The sequence below is a fragment of the Vulpes vulpes genome, chromosome 15 (genome assembly GCF_048418805.1).
Source record: "Vulpes vulpes isolate BD-2025 chromosome 15, VulVul3, whole genome shotgun sequence".
Classification (NCBI taxonomy): Eukaryota; Metazoa; Chordata; class Mammalia; order Carnivora; family Canidae; genus Vulpes; species Vulpes vulpes.
The window spans coordinates 117,371,396-117,391,975 of NC_132794.1; the positions used below are offsets into that span (position 1 = coordinate 117,371,396).

Below are 20,580 nucleotides of genomic sequence, written 5' to 3' on the forward strand. Positions count from 1 at the left end.
CTGAGAGCCGCAGCTTCGCCGCGGGGGGCCAAGGGCGCGCCCACCCGGGACCCTGCAGCCGCGCGCCCTGGACGCCCCCTTCCGGCTCGGGCCCGGGGGGCGGGGCTCGGGCCTGGGGGCGGGGCTCGGGCCCGGGAGGCGGGGCTCGGCCGCAGGAGGCTCGCGCAGGCGCGGTCGGCGCTCCCCAGCCCCCGGCAGCCCCCGCGGCCGCGCCCCGCCCCGCCCACGCAGGGGAGCCTCCCGGCGGCCCCGCCCCGTCCGGGCCTGCGGAGGAGGCGGAGGGGGATGACGTCATCGAGCGGGGCGACGGGCATTGGGCGCCATTTTGAAAAGGGAAAAAAAAATCCCTCCCCGGCAGCCGCGGCGGCGGCGGCGGCGGCGCGGCGGCGGCCGGGCTGAGGTGCTCGGGCGGCAGCAGCGCGGCGGCCGCCTCCTTCGTGCGCCGCCGCCTCTGCACCCGTCCGTCCGCCCGCCCGCCCGCCGGCCATGGCAGGTGAGGGGCCCGCGCGGGGCGGGGCGGGGCGGGGGTCCGGGGCGGGGGCGGCGCGGGGCCCTGACGCGCCCGGTGTGTTCGCAGGGGCCGGAGGCGGCGGCTGCCCCGCGGGCGGCAACGACTTGCAGTGGTGCTTCTCGCAGGTCAAGGGGGCCGTGGACGAGGACGTGGCCGAAGGTGAGGCCGCGCACCTGGCGGGGGGCGGGGCGGGGCGGGGCTCCCGGGGCGGGGCGGGGGCGGGGTCACGACCTCGGGGCGGGGCGGGGTCGCGGCCTCCGGGGGGCGGGGCGGGGCGGGGTCACGACCTCCCGGGTCCCCCTGCCCGGCGGGCGCGGGGAGGGCGCGGGGCTGGGGCCCTGCACGGGAGGCGGCGCCGCGCGGTGCTCGGGAGCCAAGGTCACTGGGGTCCTCGGGCGGCTGCGGCTCCCGGGGGCGGGGACCTTGGGCGGGCTCGGGGCGCCGGGCCTGCGGGGGGGGCGGGGGCCGCGGGCGCCCGGAGACTCCCGCCGCCCGGGGACCGCCGCGACCTGCCCGCGGTGCGGTCACCCGCCGGCCCGGGACGCAGGGGCCGCCCTGCCCGCGCGCACCTGCCGCCGCTCCCGCCTCCCATCCCGGCCCGGCTCTGCGGGCGGACGGCGCCCGGAGCAGGAACAGGCCGGACTGCACCTCGGGGGGTGTAAAGATGTGTACACGGTTTGAGCTTGGAAAGTAGGTGGTTTTATGTAACTGGAAAAAAAAAAATTTATACCCATTTTAAGCACGTTACTTTTTTGTGTCTTCCCCGTGCACAGGGGTGACGGTTCAACTGTAGCTCAACATTTTTTTTTTACCAGGAGTAAAGCGACCCTCGTTCGTTCGTTTCGGCCCAAGGCCCATCTCCGAGGCCGATTTCCCTTTTTCTAAAAAACTGGTTGACAAACTGAATCAACAGTGAAATGTAACCGACCTGGCGTGTCTTCCGCGTGATGTTGCACTTTGAAAACGGTCTAGGACAATCTTCACTGAACTAAGCCGAGCGGAACTTTGTGCCAGTGTTGAACCCGAGCTTCCAGGACACTCAGGAGTGGCTCTGGAGGTTTGCGGTTGCAGCTTAGCCTTTAACTGTAAGATTTCTTTGTGGCAATTCCGCGGGTGTCCTTTGCCCTGTGTGTTCTGAGTTTCCCTTGTCACCCACGTGGGCCTCGGTCATCATTCAGGGGAACAGATCCAGGGCGTCGTTCTGAGAGTCGTGGCAGCGTCTGTTGTATGGTTGCTGCGGAAGTCAGTGTCCACGCAGACAAGGCTGTGGACCGGGAGAGTGAAGGAGCTGGGGCACACTCGGCAGCGACGGAGACACGTTGACAGGAGACGAGGAAGGTTGGGTCATTGCAAGGAGGTTGCGGTGCCCCAATACCTGGCCGCAGGACCCTGTAGTACCCTGTATTTGTTGAGATTCACAGCATGTGCGGTGTTTGTCCTGGCCTGAGCTCTACTTGGAAGAGCCCTTGTAACCCGGCGCTTCCCATGACAACAGCTGGGGCCAGGCTGCATCAGGCAGTTCAGGGCTCAGGGCTGGAGGGGTGCAGTGCACAGAGACATCTCGTCTCCTTGTTGTTTCTGGGGACTCGAATCATAACTCCTGAAGGAAGTATGTACTGTGTACAATTTGATGGCTTTTTTTTTTTTAAGATTTTACTCATTTATTCATGAGAGACACAGAGAGAGAGAGATAGGCAGAGACATAGGCAGAGGGAGAAGCAGGCTCCATGCAGGGAGCCCAACATGGGACTCAATCCCAGGTCTCCAGGATCACGCCCTGGGCCGAAGGTGGCGCTATACCGCTGAGCCACCCAGGGATCTCCAATTTGATGGCTGTCATTTAAAACAGCAGGGTTTTGCTTCGGCATGGGCCACGTCAGCGGAGCGCCATCAGGGATTTCTCACCTGCTGCCAGTAGGAGTAGAGCTGGGCTCAGCGGGAAACTGGTGCTTTTCCTGCTGATGGCAGGATGCGGGAGTGACAGTCACTACTTCCCCTGCAGTTAGCTGCCTGTGTGTGTAGTCATTCCACCCAGCAGGTGGAATAGGTGAGTACAAACCACGGGGAGGCTTCCAAAAGGAAGTGAGAAGAGAAGTGGTTTGTTAGCATGTGTCTCCGGACCTTGTGCTCTAGGCAGTGAGTGCTGTGCAGAAGCGGTTAGGTGTTTGTGCAGATTTCCAGGTGTGGTACCGGGCCCCAGGCCCTACAACCTTGGGCCACATCCACTGGACAGACGCCTTTTGCAGATGTCACACGATGCTGCAGCCCTCTGCCAGTCTGTCCCCACACATACCTTGTAGAGGACCTGGCCATCGGACGTTGAGTGCTCCACACATGGCTCCGAGGTACAGCCCCAGGAGGGGGGGGACTGTTCTTCCCAGTTCTGGAAGCAGAAGCCAAGGCACAGAGGGCGGTTAACTTGGTCAGCAGCCTCTGTCCCAGCAGAGCCATGGTTTGAAGCCAGGCCGGCTGGCCCTAAAGCCCGTGCTTGCTGGACTGCTTCATGACCGGCTGTGGCCAGTGCTGCTGCAGCCCTCACTGGGACGTGGATGGCCGCCTTGGGACGGCTCTCTCAAAAGCTCAGAAGAGCACTCACCAGCTGGAATTGTAGGAAATGGCTTCTGAAAGCAAATGAAAATGAGATGCCTTGAGAGGAAGTGCCTGTCCCAGTGTTGGAAGGTGAGAATGAGGGTTAAAACCTGGCCTCCAGAGAGCAGGTGTCTCGGAGACGATCTGATGGGAAGAGCCTGAAACTTCACCCTGTGTACCCGGCAGACGATGCAGTAGTTTTTCCTTCGAGTTACTTTAGCACGATTGTAGACACCTTCTTGCAGGGAGCTCTGGGTCCTGCTGCCTTTGCACATTGATTGCTTTTCCAGAGAAGCAGTGGGGAAGGCTGGAGGAGGGCTTTGTAACCAGCCATGACCTGGTTTTCTATAGCTTTCTGTATAGCTTGATGGCAGCTGGTTCATCTTTGGTAATTGTACCTGTCTTGACTTTTTACTTGATGGTTTTGTTTTAATCCATTTCTTAATCCATGATTTGGTCTATGGTTGAATTGGATGTTAATCTTTTTCTAAAGATATAGTACTAAACACCAAAGGTTCGTCTGTGACTGAAGCTTAAGTCTGGAGAGTCGTATAAATCCTGTGGGTATCTCCATGATGTGATATGGCCTTTCTAAAGGGGATTATGTAGATATATTATGAGAGGAAAACATTTAAGTTGGGGAAGGGAAACAAAAATTAAGGGCACTTGGGTATCAATACCAGGACGGTGCTGTGTTTCATGGAATGTGAGCTACATCTGATTTCACGATATTAACATGCGGGAACCTGTGCTCCCGAGAATCCATGAAATCCAGTATTTATGAATGTAAAACTTTTCATAGTTATTATTTTAGAATATTGTGATTTTTTTTTCTGAATATAGAAAATGAGCATTCAGTATTTATCGTTTGTTTTTTAAGTTGTGATGGGACATGGTGTCTGGTTATTTGAAGTATTCCCAATCTGATAAGTTGTCTGCATTCCATGGTAGGATTCCCATTTAATATTTATATCTATGCCATTGAAAAAGTCCTTCAGGAAAGCATCTCATGGGGGGAAACCATCAAACAAGAAAATGGTCTAGTAACATTCTTGCTGTTTAACTTAAGGGAGAGCTTCATGGGGGGATTGTGCCAGTAGGAAATCAGATGTGTATGGTTCTCTTAAGATTAAGGCATTTAACACACTTAGGAGCACGGCTACATTGTGATGCTTCTGAAATCAGGCTGGATGTTCAAGAAGCTGGACTGATCTTAGTTATGTCATCAGATGTAAGTGTAAGATACATGGTGATACTAAGTCATACTCCTCAATTTTTTTTTATTCCTTGATTTTGAGAGTCTTGTTTTGACGGGAAGTTCTGGTTTTAGGTCCTGTCTGCCATCTATCAGGTGTGAAGGCCCGTTCTGAACCTCAGCTCACTTATCTAGAAATTACATCAGAAGATTTTCATCAAGATTAAATAGTCTTTAGTGCTTTTGTTACTTATAAAGTGTTGAGTGTCAGGTACAACTGTTAATTAATTCTTATGTGTTTTAAGGTGTTTGGGTTTGATTGTAACTATATTATAGACCTAAAAAAAAAAGCAGCTTCTTGGTTTTTCCTGATTTCTCCCCAGTCCCTTTACTCCCAGTCCCTTCGATTAGGCCTGACCTCTTGGCTTTTCCATTATTACTCAGTGCTCCTTTCTTGCTCATGTTTATTGTCCATACTCCTTGATCTTTGCTCATGTTTCTTTCCCAACTGAGAACATCCTTTGTGTTTCCTGCCTGCCTTCCCCACCTTACCAGTCCTTCTCACGGTCCACTTTCTTTATGATTCACTGCTCAGCCACTCTTAACACCTTAGGTTCTTAGCGTGTGACCTTTCCCTTTACATAGCTATCCTGATGTTTAGCCCTAGGCCCTCTCATTGTTTCTCAGGTTCAGACACGGGTTACACTTGTCTCAGCTTGGTACTCAGATACGGAAAGGCATTTGGTGCAGATCCCATTTCAACCCTCTTACTAGCTTTGTGGTAACCTGACAGGTTGCTTGTCTTCTGGATTTTCATCTGTATGGCCAGTGTACTAGGCCCTGTGGCCATTACGAGTTCTTGGAAGATTGCACAGAAATGCGGGGAAAGCTCTGGCAAACAGGCACACAGTAACTGAAAACTGTGGAAATGTTATCCTGAGACAGTCCACAAAGAACTTACCCTGTGTTGTCGCTCCCAGGAGCCAAGTTAAGAAAATGAAGGGTGTTACAGGGGCCAGCTCTCAGCTTAGTTCATCTGAAAATTCACAACAGTGTCCTGCAGGGCTGCTGGTGTGGATGTTGGAAGAGAGAAACCTGGTTCCTGCCTCAAGAAGCCCTTTGTTGAGGCAGACAGGTCATTGCACCATCCTGAGAGCAGAGCAAGTAGAGGGAACATGCCTGAAGTGCCCAGTACACACACGTGGGTGGAGAGTGAAGGGGAGGGGATCAGGATGTGGGAAGGGAAGAAAGGGAAGAGGAAAAGAATGTTCCAGATGGAGAAGGCTCAGCGAGAGGAGATTGGAGAGAATGTTGTGCATCCTGGGAAACCAGAGTGCTGGTCAGGTCTGTGCAGAGAGGGGAGTGGCTGTGCAGAGGGGCAGAAACGAGGGCCTGGCCTAGGAGTGCTGAGGAACAACCTTGAGCACCATGCTGAGGACTTGCAGTTGTATCTGGAAGTGATCGTGATTGCAGCCTTTAAGCTAACAGAAGCGTGACATCAGCTTTACCTTCTTTAGGGAGGTCACTCTGGCTGTGGGAGAATGGTTGGTAATGGGGTAAGAATGGAGGCCAGTGAGAAATTCCTGCAGTAATAAAAGCTAGAAATGTGAGCTTACTCTAAATTAGAGTCTGCAGATTTTTTTTTTTTTTTTTTTTTGGAAAGGGCTAAATAGTAAATATTTTAGACTGCAGGCCAGGCTGTTTCTGTTGCAACTACTGAGTTTGCCTGTGTAGCGGGAAAGCAGCCACAGACCCCACAGAATGAAGGGAAATGGCAGTGGGCCCACGTTGCTGGTAAAACAGCAGAGGCAGGATTTCACCCTCAAGTTGTCCTTTGCCAGCCCCTGTGCTGAACCAGTGGTTCTCCAAGCCTTTGGTTCCAAGACAATCAGAGTTTGTGTGGGTTCTGACAATATTTGCTACATTTGAATTGAGTTCAGAAGAACTGAAAATATTTATTTCACTTTAAAATAATAATGGGTCGGGACGCCTGAGTGGCCCAGCAGTTGAGCATCTGCCTTCTGCTCAAGGCGTGATCTTGGGATCTGGGATCAAGGATCCCACATCTGGCTCCTTGTGGGGAGTCTGCTTCTCTCTCTGCCTGTGTCCTGTCTCTGTGTCTCTCATGAATAAATACATAAAATCTTTAACAAAAATAATAATGGGTCTATTATATGTGACTGTAACATCTTTAATGAAAAACAACTTTCCCAAAACAAAAGATTTCGTGAGAAGGCATTGTTTTATACTTTGTAAACCCTAAGTATAGGATTTAGTAGAAGACATAGGAAGTATATGGGACTTTCAGATACTCTGCTTCTGTATTCAGTCTGTTGAAATTGTTTTTATCGAAATATAAATGTGATGTCAAATTTTCTTCATGTATGTAGTTAGAAAATGGAAGAATGAATTAATAGCCTTTTCACGTAATTCTCGATATTCCTTAATACTACAACAGAACTATGCACATCATGGTTTCTTCAAGTTCACTTATGCTTTAGAACCTATCATTGAACTTTTATTCCTTGTTATATTAAAATCCATTATTTCTACCTTGTACTTTTTTTTTTAAGATTTTATTTATTTATTCATGAGAGACACAGAGAGAGGCAGAAACACAGGCAGAAGCAGAAGCAGGCTCCCTGCGGGGAGCCTGATGTGGGACTCGATCCCGGGACCCCAGGATCACACCCTGAGCTGCAGGCGGTGCTAAACCGCTGAGCCCCCCCACCCCCGGCTGCCCTCTACGTTGTACTTTGAATGGATCTCTTGCTCATGTGCATAATTTGGTCATTTGGAGGAAGTATGCCAAATATTGGTACACGAGGTTGTTCAGATCTTTGAAATGTTGGTACATTTCATTATAGAAAATAAAATCATATTTGTCAATGTCACAACTGATCTCAGAAAAGTCATCAAGCAGAGAAGCTGTCAAAGTACCGGAAATAGATACAAGTTACAAGTTTTCTGAAATTCAAATTTCCTCTTGAAAGTGTGGATATTAACATTGGCAACAAATGCCTTGTATTTTGTGAAGTGAGAGGCTCCCTTTGTTCATTTTCAGGAAACTTCCCTACCAGATACCCAGGTCTAAATAACCATAGTTGGTGAGTTGTTCTTTCAAGTGAAAATGGCATCTGTGAGAAGCACAACTAGTTCAGCTTGTGGCACAGAAAATCATGCATGTGCTTTTCCTTGAGACACCGCTCGCTATATTGGAACTGGAGCAGATTGATTTATGCAAAGTGTCCATTTCACTACAAAGAATATTAAAGAAACTCCTACCAAAGGGTTGGGATTGAGTAAAATTAAGGAGTTTGACTGTGTATCAAGGCCATTCGTAGGTAAGACTGGCTTGCTTGCTTTTGCTCCCCTGCGTGTGTGCGCAGTCCGCCTCCCACCGCAGCGAGCGCAGGTGCCAGCAGCTTCCGTCGCCCTTGTTTTTGGTCATCTGTGCAGATGGCAACACATTTTATTTTGATCTCAGGGACCTCTGGAAGGTTCCTGGGGATGTCCCCCCTCCAGGGATCCACAGAGCAACATTTTGAAAACTGCTGCTTTAAAGCGAGCTATAAGCATTAGGAATATCAAGGCAGATTTCAAGATTAACTGTCCTCTCTCATCTTTACTGGATTTTATTGTTTTTGCATCAGTATAAAAGCAGAGCATTCAATATTTAAGGAAAATCTAATGATACGGATGTGTAAAGAGTAAAAGTGGAATTTCCTCTTCACTGCTGTCCAGGAATCCTCCCCAGAGGTAACTACTCTTAATGGTGTGTGTGTATTTTTAGACCATTTCCTACACATTTATTTGTTTCTATTTTAAAACTCTGTACATAAGGGATCCCTGGGTGGCGCAGCGGTTTGGCGCCTGCCTTTGGCCCAGGGCGCGATCCTGGAGACCCGGGATCGAATCCCACGTCGGGCTCCCGGTGCATGGAGCCTGCTTCTCCCTCTGCCTGTGTCTCTGGCTCTGTCTCTCCTTCTATCTCTCAAGAATAAATAAAATTAAAAAAAAAAAAAAAAAAAAACTCTGTACATAAGCAGTTTTTAAAATTTTTCACAAAATGCGAATTCTGATAAAAATATTGTTTTTGTGACTTCTTTGCATTCCTAGTATGTAATTTAAGATCTTACAGTGATCCAGGCTTTCTGCCGAGCCATGTATATACTTCATTTGTCTGTTGCAGCAACCCCTTGAGATAGAAGTGCTACTATTGCCTTTGTTTTATAAATGAGAAAACTGACTCTTGGGAATATTAAGTCCCTTTGCCCACTTTGCTTACAGAGCTAGTGGGTGCTAGAGTTAGGATCCATCGAGTCCAGGTGTTCTGTGTCCAAAGCCCATACTTAAATATTTTTAACCATGCTGTCCTGTTGCATAGCTCTATTTGGTCCCTTTTGATGGCTGCATATTGTTTCATTGTACAGATTATCTCATCTGTTTATTCTCAGTGGTTTCCAGTTTTTGCTGTTACTAAAGATGCCGCAGTAAATAGTCTGGCTCCTCACGTGCCCATGCAGGCATTTTCTGTGGCTAGATTCCTAGGAATGGACACATTGGCAAAGCCCATCGTTTATGTCTTGATGCTGCCAAATTGCCCTCCCAAAGATGATGCCAACTTATACTTTCCCCAGAACTTCTTATCCCATTCACTGACTTGGGGATGTCATTCTTTTTCATGTTAGCTGCCTTCATTGCAAATCTAATGCTGCAGTAATTCATGTTTCTTTATAAGTTAGCAATGAAGATTTTTTAGATGATTTGTTTCTTCTGTGAATTGTTAGATCATATTGTTTATCCATTTTTCTGCTGAGCCTTTTAAAAATCAATTTTTAAAAGCTCTTTATACATTATAAATATTAATCTATAAATATTTTTATTATAAACCTAGAATTTTAATTCTTTTGCCCTCCCCCCCCCCCCCCCCCCCCCCCCCGTTCATACACTCTCCTACCCAGAGTTCAGTTATGGCTGCTAAACATGTGTCTTTTACATGGGGATTTTTTGTTGCTATTGCTGCTGTTGGAAATTAATGGAAGTCAGATCCATGTGTGGGTCAGTGATGGTTTAGAAGGGGAACGATAGGTGGGGCAGAAAGGGTGGAGTTCAGAGCTCCACGGCAGGGACCAACCCTGAAAACAGAAATCCTGGTCAGGGCTTTGGGCTCAGAGTGTGGAATGAACTGTGGCCTGTGTGATCTCCATCAGAAAACTATACCTAAAATAGGGATGCAGTTGTATGAATGTACATTTATCTTTTTCTATACTTTGCACAATACCATGTACAACTTTGTCCCCTTGGACGTGTTTTAATGAATTATGAGTTCTCAGTGAGTCCTCATACTTGCCCCAAAGGTAGCAAGTTCCAGACAAGAATTAGGAAATTTGGGGTGAAAAAAGCAAATGAAAGCTCTTCTTCTTTAATCTTATCTATAGGTGTGTAATTCATTTTTTTAAAACGGATAATAAGTAAAAGTTAATATAAATCACCAAAGAAATGTCATTAATCAGCAAGGAAATTTTAATTAAGGTAGTAACGAAGTTTTACTTTTGTTTCACATTTCTGGAAGGAGTATCTCTATGCTCCTTTTCTGGAGGGCAGTTTAGCGTGTATCTGTTAAACGGAAAGCCAGGCTACAACCCCGTGATTCCACTTGCACAAGTGTCTGAACACTGCAGGAGCGTGTGTTTACAGAGCTGTGCACTGCAGCGATCAAACATCTGGAAAAACTTCAATGCCTGAAGTAGTAAAGTGATTAAAAGCATTATGGTACACCCATGTTGTGCATTAAAGGGGTCGGAAAGCAGCATGTGACGCAGGGAGTTAAAAACAGCAGCCGCTGGCAGAGCAGCACTCGGTGTAAAACGGATTGTCGTGAATGCGTAGGTGTGGAGGTGACCTACCCGGCGGTGCTTGGTGGGTGCCTGTGGAGAGCGAGGGCTCCCATGTACACCCACAAACGGCGTCAGCCTTTACGCCGTACACTTCCGTATTATGACACTTTTCACACCAGCGGTGCATCGTGTTCCGTGATGGTAAGGAGAAAAGGGCCATTAAGAAAAGGAAAAGACTAGCTTTCTGAGAACTGAATGCAGGAGAGTTCCCTCGCTGCTGCTCCGGAGCACCTGCCGTCTGGGCGGCCTGTCACTCCCTAAACACAGTCACTGGCTTCTCATAGTTCTGCTCCTGGCATCTCCCATGACAAAACAGGTATCTGTAAAAGCTTACCTACTCAGAAGCACTAGTATCATTAACTAGATTTCAAACAAAGCAAAACAATAACCCAGCTAATAATTATTGGAAGGGGGGGGTGGGGCTTCGGTGCCTCTTGTGCGTCACTGCGCTCTTCACACCTGACTTCATAAAACGGCCGGGGCTGCGTCTAGCTTTGCTTCTGCCCTTTGCAGTAAACGGTCTGCCTGCATGTTTTTCTTTGTTTTGTTTTAAGAGTTTGTTTATTCATGAGAGACACACAGAGACCTCGGCAGAGGGAGAAGCAGGCTCCCTGCAAGGAGCCCGATATGGGACTCCATCCTGGGATCACGCCCTGAGCCGGAGGCAGGCGCTCAACTGCTGAGCCACCCATGCATCCATGCCTGCAGAGAAAGTTTTTTGGTTTTTTTTTTTGAGATTTTATTTATTCATGAGAGACAGAGAGAGAGGCAGAGACACAGGCAGAGGGAGAAGCAGGCTCTGTGCAGGGAGCCCGACGCAGGACTCGATCCCCAGACTGGATCATGCCCTGAGCTGAAAGCAGATGCTCAACTGCTGAGCCACTCGGGTGTCCCTGTAGGAGAAATATATCAAATCTTCAGATTAAACTGTTTGCCACTTCATGTTTTGATAAACTCTGTAAGTTTCCTTTAAACAAAGTAATAATCTACATATTACTGACATGATAATGATAATAATAAACAGTCATGTTCTCAATATCTGGTCTTATATGCTTCAGATTTTTTTAAGAAGTAAAAGTTACAGTTCACGTTGAAGTTCTTTTCATTAATTCCCAGTTCCGGTGCTAGCACCTCTCTTGCCCGATGAGCTGGGGAGACCCCAGGCCATGGGACCTCGTCCCAGCCTGCCCCAAAGGACTTGCCAGAGGTTCCTGGTCTTGTCCTGAGAAGTTTAAGGATGGACGCAGCAGGGCAGCCAAGCGGGAGAGCCACCAGGGCAGGAAAGTCCACTAAAGGGAGAGCCCGCTCTGGAGATGGGAGCTCCCTGCGAGAGCCCGGAGCTATGGGAGACAGGGTGCTGTGTGACTTGACGGTTGGCTTTCTGTCTTTTATGGACAGTTGTTACCTAGGGGGAGAAGTGTTCGTCACTTAGGGGTGCAGATTCCTTGGAAAGGGGTTTGTACCTTTTCTTCCTAGTTCGGTCACAGGACCCGTCCTGACACCCACTGTCTTGGGCCCGTCTGGCTTGATCCAGCTTCGAGAAGTGCGGTCTCCCACGACAGGGTACCCCGTTAGAACCTGACAGCCTGCCTGCGTCCCCTTCCCTCGCCAGCTGCAGCTCGGCCATGAAATGGCATCTGGACTACCCTCACCTGGGAACTGGTACCAGAGCAGACGCACCGTTCCCCTTTCACAGCTTTCCTTCAGGCAAAGGCTGCCCGCCTCCGCCCCGCTGCTCCTGCTGCTCGTCCAGCTCTCCTCAGACTGGGGGATCCGATGGAGCGTTAGAGGGCACGTTTCTTAGGTTTTGACTTTATGGTACCAGAAAGGATGTGTGTGTCCCGTATTGAAGGCATTGGAAACGTCTGAGAGCCCTGGGAGGAGTGGGAGTTACCAAGTATTCTTGCCCTGCTTTGCACAGAGCCGGGGGAAGCTGAGGTGTGCAGCCGTGATCACAGCTGGGAATTTGTGAGGCCGAGAGAGTTGAACCATTCTCAGTTAATGTTCACTGAGGAATAGTGGAATTCAGTAGTCAAAGGAAGGATTGACTTTGAATTATGAAATAACCGCTTAGGGACTTTCGGTGTACTCTTTAAAATAGCTTCAGGGAAAAGTGTGCGTCGGTAGGTAAAATAGTAACGTAAATTGTTGCTTTAGAAATCCCCTATTAGCTGTGGGGTTGCTGGCCATGAGGGCCTTGGTGTCCTGGTGGAGGGCCTGCTGGCTTGCCGCTGCCTCGAGACTGGCTCCTGGGGTAGCATCTTTTCATTTCATTTGACCAGAGAAAAATACAGAACGCTCAGGCTAATGTGGCTTTGGACTTTGCTTTTGTGGACTGGGATTTTTTTTTTTTTTTTTTTTTTAAGATTTTATCTGAGAGCGTGAGCATGAACAGGGGAGGGGGAGAGGCAGAAGGAGAGGAAGAAGTAGACTCCCTGCTGACCAGGGAGCCCGAAAGCAGGGCTGGATTCCAGGAGCAGAAGGCAGACGCTTCACCAACCGAGCCCCCCAGGCACCCCGAGGACTGGGACTTTGTTTTTCAGTGAAAGCTCTATCTGATTGCTGTGTTAATATTCTAAGCTTGCTTGCTTGCTTGCTTATTTATTTATTTATTTATTTGTTTGTTTATTTATTTATTTTTGTAGTTGAGGGTTAGGGGCAGAGGGAGAGGGAATCTTAAGCAGGCTCCATGCCCAGTGCAGAGCCCAACTCGGAGTTTGATCTCACCCACCCTGACACCATGACCCAGGTGGAAATCAAGAGTCAGACACTTAACCAACTGAGCTACCCAGGCTCCCCCTGAGTTTATTTTTTTTAATCCCCATCACCTGTTTTCACTCATTTTCCCCCATCTACCCTCCTCCCCTCTGGTAACCATCAATTCTCTCTAGTTAAGAGTCTGTTTCTTTGGTTTGCCTCTATTTTTCCTTTGCTGGCTTGTTTTGTTTCTTAAATTCTATATATGAATGAGATTATATGATAGTATTTGTCTTTTTCTGACTGACTTATTTTGCTTAGCGTAATACTCTCTAGCTCCATCCATGCTATTGTCAATGGCAAGATTTTATTCTTTTTGATGGCTGAGTAACACTCCATTGTATACATACCATACCTTCTTTATCCATTCATTTATCTGTGGACACTTTGGCTATTGTAGATAATACTAATATAAACATCAGGGTGCATGTATCCCTTCGAATTGGTGTTTTTGTATTTTGGGTATAAATACCCAGTAGTGCGATTACTGGATAATAGGGTGGTCTATTTTTAACTTGTTGAGGATCCTCCATACTGCTGTCCACTGTTACTGCACCAGTTTGCATTCCTACCAACAGTGCATAAGGGTTCCTTTTTCTCCACATCCTTCTTGATGTTGTTTCTCATGTTTTATATTCTAGCCATTCAGACAGGTGTGAGGTGATGTCTCATTGTGGTTTTGATTTGTGTTTGCTTGATGAGGAGGATGTAGAGCATCTTTTCATGTCAGTTGGCATCTGGATGTCTTGTTTAGAGAAATACCTGCTCATGTCTTATGCCCATTTTTTAACTAGATTGTTTTGTGGGTGTTGTATAACTTCTCTCTCTTTAAAAAAAAAAAAAGATTTTATTTATTTATTTATTCATGAGAGACAGAAAGAGAGAGAGGCAGAGACACAGGCAGAGAGAAAAGCAGGCTCCATGCAGGGAGCCCAATGTGAGACTCGATCCCAGGACACCCCCCCCCCCGCCCAGGAATCACATCCCAGGCTGAAGACAGGCACTCAGCCGCTGAGCCACCCTGGTGTCCCTGTAAGTTCTTTATAGATTTTGAATATTAAACCTTTATCAGATATGTCATTTGCAGATATCTTCTCCAGTTCCATAGAATGACTTTTATTTTTGTTGGTTATTTCCTTTGCTGTGCAGAAGTGGTTGTTTTGTTTTGTTTTGGTGAAGTTCTAAATAGTTCATTTTGCTTTTGTTTCTCTTGCCTCAGGAGACATGTCTAGGAGGAAGTTGCTGTGGCTGAGGTCAGAGACATCACTGCCTGTGCTCGCTTCCAGGATTTTTACGGTTTCCAATCTCACATTTAGGCCTTTAATCCTTTTTGAGTTTATTACTGTGGGTGGTATAAGGAGGTGGTCCAGGTTCATTCTTCAGGATGTGAGCAGCTTTCCCAATACCATCTGTTGAAGAGACTGTCTTTTCCATTGGCTATTTTTACCTGCTTTGTGGAAGATCAATTGGCCATGTAGTTGTGGGTTTATTTCTGGGTTTTCTATTCTGTTCATTGATCCCTGTGTCTGCTTTTATGCTAGTACCATGCTGTCTTGATGACTGCCTCTCTGTGATTTAACTTGAAATCTGGGATTGTGATACCTCCAGTTTTGTTTTTCAAGATTGTTTTGGCTATTCAAGGTCTTTCATCGCCCTGTACAAATTTTAGGATTGTTTGTTCCAGCTCTGTGAAAAATGCTGGTGTTATTTTGATAGAGATTACATTAAATGTGTAGATTGCCTTGGGGTGTATAGACATTTTGCCAATATTCTTTCAACCCATGAGCATGGAATTGGAATGTCTTTTCATTTCTTTGCATCATCTCATTTCTTTCATCGGTGTTTAATAGTTTTCAGAGAACAGGTTATTCACCTCTTTGTCAGTTTATTCCTGGTATTTTATTGGTTTTGGTACAGTTGTAAATGGGATTGTTTTCTTAATTTCACTTTCTGCCACTTCTTTGTTAGTATATAGGAACGCCACAGATTTCTTCTGTTGATTTTTGTACCCTGTGACTTTACTGAACTCATTTATCAGGTCTAGTATTTTTTTTTTAGTGGATTCTTTAGGACTTTCTATATATAGTATCATGTCATCTCTATCACTTCTTACCATTTGAATGCCGCCTTTTTCTTTATGTTGTCTAATTGCTGTGGCTAAGACTTCCAGTACTGTGTTGAATAAAAGTGGTGAGAATGGACATTCTTGTGAGGTCTGGGAATTTTTTTTTAATTGTAATAAACTATTCAGAGTTTAATATTGGTCATTTTAACCAATATTTGTAAGCATGTAATTCAGTGATATTAATTACAGTCACAGTGTTGTGTGACCATCAGCACTCTGTGTACCTAAAACTTCTTCGTCCGAAGAAAAACTCTGTCCCCATTAAATAACAGCTCCCCATTTTCCCCTTCCCTAGGCCCCAATAATCTCTATTCTGCTTTCTGTTTCTATGGAAATCCCTGTCTATAGTAGGGGCCTCATATAAGTAGAGTTATACAACATTTGTCCATCTGTATCTAGCTTATCTCACTGTGCATAATGTTTTTAAGGTCTGTCTGTGTTGTAGTATATAGCAAAATTTAAAATTTTATTAGAGCAGTTTTAGGTTCACTATAAACTTAAGAGGAAACTACAAAGATTTGCCTCATACCCCCGTCCTCCCCCTCAGCCTCCTCCACTATCAGCATCCCCCCACCAGATGGTACATTTGGTACAACCAGAGAGCCAACACTGATACATCATTATTGCCCAGAGTCGTTATCAACCTGTTTACAGTATGGTTCACTCTGGGTGGTAAACATTCCATGGGCTGGGCAAATGTCTAATGGCTCGTGTCCGTCTTACAATATCCTGCAGAGCAGTTTCTCTGCCCTGAAAGTCCTCCCTGCTCTGACTGTTCCTCTCCTCCACTCACCCCTACAACCACCCATGTATTCACGGTCTGCAAAGTTTTACCTTTGCCAGGGTGTCATGTTGTCAGGGTCACACAGCCTTTTCATTCTGGTTTCTTTCGCTTCATTATATGCATTTAAGGTTCTTTCATATCTTTTCATGGCTTGATGGCTCATTTCTTTTTAGTTCTGAATAATAATATTCCAATGTCTGAATGGACCCACAGTTCACATGCTGGAGAATGAACATCTTGGTTGCTTCCAAATTTTAAAAATTATTATGAATAAAATTGCTATAGACATTTGTGTGCAGGTTTTCATGTAGACATAAATTTTCAGCTCCTTTGGGTAAATGCCAAGGAGCACAATTGCTGAATCGTATGGCAAGAGAATGTTTAGTTTCAGAAATGACCAAACTTTCTTGCAAAGTTCCTGCACCACTTTGCATTCCCACCAGCAGTGAATGAGAGTTTCTGTTGCTCCACATCTTTACCAGCATTTGGTGATGTCAGTGATTTGGATTTTTGCCATTCTAATAAGTGTATAGTGGTATCTTGTTTTCATTTGCATCTCCGAGGATGTAATGTGAAGTATCTTTTCTTTCATATGCTGATTTGTCTTTTGTATATCTTGTTTGATGAAAGGTCTATTAAGGTTTTTGCCCATTGTGTAATTGGGCTGTTTTCTTATTGTTGATTTTTTTTTTTAAGATTTTATTTATTCATGAGAGACTCAGAGAGGCAGAGACACAGGCAGAGGGAGAAGCAGGCTCCACGCAGGGAGCCTGATGCAGGACTTAATCCCTGGACTCTGGGATCACACCCTGAGCCGAAGGCAGATGCTCAACCGCCAAGCCACCCAGGCGTCCCTTTATTGTTGATTTTAAGAGTTCTTTGTATATTTTGGATAACAGTCCTTTATCAGCTGTATCTTTTGCAAATATTCTCTCCTGGTATGTAGTTTATCCTTTCATTCTCTTGAATGGATCAGGATTTCATTCCATTTTATGGCAGAATTAAATGTGGGTTTGTTGAAGTAGGAAATTGTACATTTCTAATTTTTTTTGTTTAATTTTAGTCATTGAACTTTTAAATATTTAATTCTCAGAGAATATATTCTTAAAAAGCTATTTGGAAATGGAATTATTTATATGCACTGAATGAACTTACTGGTCAGAAATAACTTGCTACAATTTTCCAAAAATTACAATGGTAAGTAACCATTGTTTGCTTAAAATGTGATAAAACTTTGACTTCTTGTATCATTTACTTCGTAAATATGTCACTTACTTGATAATCTTACCTATTTTAACATTTCTTTAATTTAGAAATATTTGTGAGTTCTTCTACATGTGTTGAAATATACAGAAATGTTGATTTAGTTTTATAAGGAAGCATCTCAGGGCTATGCCTGTGCCTAATAGATACTAATAAAAGATGGCACATAAGGGGGCATCTGGTTGGCTCCATGGGTGGAACATTGGCTTTTGATCTTAGAGTTGTGAGTTCAGGCCCCATGTGGGACGCATAGAGCTTACTAAAAATTTAAAAAAAAAAAAAAAAAAAGATGACTGATAAGGAGAGAAATGATAGCAGCCTTGTTTTTCTAATATGATAGGCTAGCTTTAAAGATCATTTCCCAAACTCAGGGATTCTTCCCCTTTTGGTACCAATTTCTCAAAATAATGCCCTTTTTTACATAAACGACAAAAATGCTAGTCATTGTCTTCTTGCTAGTTTGAGTGTGAAATACCAAGGAATGGTTTTGTGGTACCTGGCTGGGTTTGCAACGGGAGGAGTTCTGCTGACAGCCGGTGAGCGAGCAGGGTTAACAAATGAACTCCGAGCCCCTCATTCTTTTGTTATTTGGTGCGTCCAGTTCTGTGGGTGTGCGACCATGTGTGCGTCCATGCTACTAGCATACCGTGAGCAGAAGCACCAAGACACACATGGTCCAGAGACATAAGCAACTAAGTTGCCATTGTGATGAGGGTTCCAGAAAGAGTCAGCAGGCTTCCCTAGACAGTGGAACCTTGGGCTGTGGTGTGAAGGACGGACAAATATGGACAAATATGGACAGGGCTGAGGGGTAGGAGGAGCTGTCCTGGCAGAGTATAGAGTGTGGATGAGGGCTTGAAACAGGAAGGATTATGACCAGTTTGAGGAACTAAGGCCTGGGTGATCAGACTATAGAAAGCAAAGAGGAGAATAGAGTGAAGATTTTGATCTTTATCCTAAGGCCAGTTGGGAGTTCACCTGATGCATATGAAGTAGGAAAATCACACAATCATGATTGTGCATAAAAAATCAAAGTTACCCTAGCTGCAATGCATGGAGGTGGGCTGGAATCATTTTGGGGGCAAGATGTTCATTTGGAAAGTACGTATTTTTAGTTTTCTTCGAAAAAATCCAGTAAGTACTTTGATGATTGTGTTACTGTGTTACAAAGACACTGGCCTGTCTTTGGTAGTCCTGGAGTGCTTTGACTTGCCTTGGCTCAGACTTGTGCGTGGTCCCTGGGGTGGCTGTTTCCTGAAGGAGTCACCGTGCTGAGAGTAAGCAGTCTCCTCCTGATGACCCTTCCCGGTACTCAACTTTATCTGCAGGAGAGGGGAGCATGTTCTGTGATGGCCTTTAGGGACAAGAACTTCACATTTTCTAGGGTAGGGTAGGGAAGAGAGCATGGAACATTCTGTATGAATCAGATTTTCCTTGAAGAGTGGTTAAATCTCTGATGGGCTTTAACAACAGAAGTGAAACATGGTTTCCTAAGTTTTGAAGTCCACCGATGTTGGTCTGACAAAGGCTTGTAGTTGGAGAATGGTGCAGACACTGATTTTCCTGGTCCTCTGTGGTCTTCCCTACCTTATGCGCATACCCTTAAGAGAAGTAGGCAAGAGAAATAAAGGCTCTTTTGCTTTAAGTGAAATGGGATTAAAAATAGTGTTTTGTTGAACAGTTCTTAGGTTTTTGTGTGCTTAGAAAAAAAACCTGAAATAATCTGGTCTACTTTCAGAATACAGTTGAGAAATGTTACAAATTGAGGGCCCTTCCGGTGACTTGGTCCAGGTCTGCCTTTGGCTCAGGGCATGAACCCGGAGTCCCGGGATCGAGTCCCATATCGGGCTCCTTGCATGGAGCCTGCTTCTCCTGTCTCTGCCTCTCTCTCTCTCTCTGTCTCTCTGTGTCTCTCATGAATAAGTAAATAAAATCTTTAAAAAAAAAAAAAAAATCCCACCAGCAAAGTATGAGGTTCCAGGTTCCTTCTCTATGACCTTGCCAGCAGTTGTGGGTTCTGTTTTGTTTTGTTTTAGCCATTGTAATACAGACACACAGTGCTATCCCGTTGTGCTTTTGATTTGCATTTCCCTAGAGACTAATGATATCTCATCTTTACCTGTGCTCATTCAACATTCACATAATCTCTTTGGAAGAAATGTCTATTTAAGTCCTTTGCCCATTTTTTAGTTGGCCCTTTTTAAAAAAAATTATTGAGTTCTTTATATATTCTGGATGCTAGACCCTTACTTGGTACACGATTTGCAAATATTTCTTCTCACTCTGCATTGTTTTTTCACTCTCAGTGAGTGTCCTTAGATGCACAAGAATTTTCAGTTTAGATGATATTCAGTTTATCTGTTTTTTTCTTCTGTCTGCAGTGCTTTTGGGTGTCATATCTAAGAAACCATTGCCTAATCCAAGATCATAAAGATTTGCTCCTGTGTTCTTCTGAGAGTCTTATATATTTAACTCATATATAGGTCTTAGACCCATTTTGAGTTAATTTGGTGTGTGGCATTAGGTAAGGGTCCAGTGACTTTCTTTTGCATGTAGATATTTAGTTGTCTTACGTACCATTTGTTTAAAATGCTGTTTTCCCCCCTTGAGTTGTCTTGGCACTCTTGTTGAAAATGAATTGGCCATAGGTGCAAAGATATCTGTGTGGACTGTGAATTCCTTCCCCTTCTTCTGTATGTCTGTCTTTATGCCAGTACCACACTGTCTTAATTATTGTAGCTTTGCAGTAAATTTTGAGAGCAAGAAGTGTGGCTCTTCCAACTTTGTGGTACTTTTTTTCTTGAAGGAGAAGCTTTTTTTTTTTTTTTTTTTTTTTTAAGATTTTATTTGTTTGACAGAGCGCATAAACAGGGGGAGTGGCAAGCACAGGGAGAGAGAAGCAGGCTCCCCGCTGAGCAGGGACGCCCCAGTGTCCATCCCAGGATCTGAACTGAAGGCAGACACTTAACTCTAGGTGAGCTACCTAGGTGCCCCAATTTTGCTCTTTTTAAAAATTCTTTTGGCTATTCTGGGTCCTTTATAATCCCACATGCATTTTAAGATTTAGCTTGTCAGTCTGCTGGGGGGTGGGAGAGTAGGTGATACTGCTGGAGTTTTCTAGGGGGTGTTGCCTATACTCTGTACTTCCATCTTCACATGAAGTCTTCTAGTCCATGAATGTAGTGTCTTTCCATTTATTTAGGTTTTCTTTAATTTCTTTAAACAATGTTTTTGCGATTCTTCATTTATAAATCTTGCAATCCTTTGGTTCAACTTACTTCTAAGCACTTTAGGATGATACTGTAAATGGAATCATTTTCTTAATTTCATTTCTGGATTATTCATTGCTGGTGTATAGAAATACAGTTGATCTTTGTGTTTGTTCTTGTGTCCTGTGTCCTCACAACACTTACTAGCTCCGATAGTTGTATGTAGGACTTTCTACATACAAAGTCA

General features: G+C 45.5%; 1 protein-coding gene across 3 annotated transcripts in view; it reads left to right on the forward strand.

The window, feature by feature from the left end:
• The first annotated feature begins 301 nt into the window (after positions 1 to 301).
• PPP2R2D (protein phosphatase 2 regulatory subunit Bdelta) overlaps positions 302 to 20,580 on the forward strand; it is a 45,039-nt gene continuing 24,760 nt past the window's right edge. The window contains exons 1-2 of one of the 3 annotated variants that reach the window (XM_072740437.1): positions 302 to 493; positions 578 to 670. In XM_072740437.1, coding sequence (XP_072596538.1) covers positions 487 to 493; positions 578 to 670 — 100 coding nt within the window. In that variant the 5' untranslated portion in view covers positions 302 to 486. The remainder of the gene's footprint in view (positions 494 to 577; positions 671 to 20,580) is intronic. The other 2 variants (XM_072740438.1, XM_072740435.1) reach the window with 2 other exon arrangements.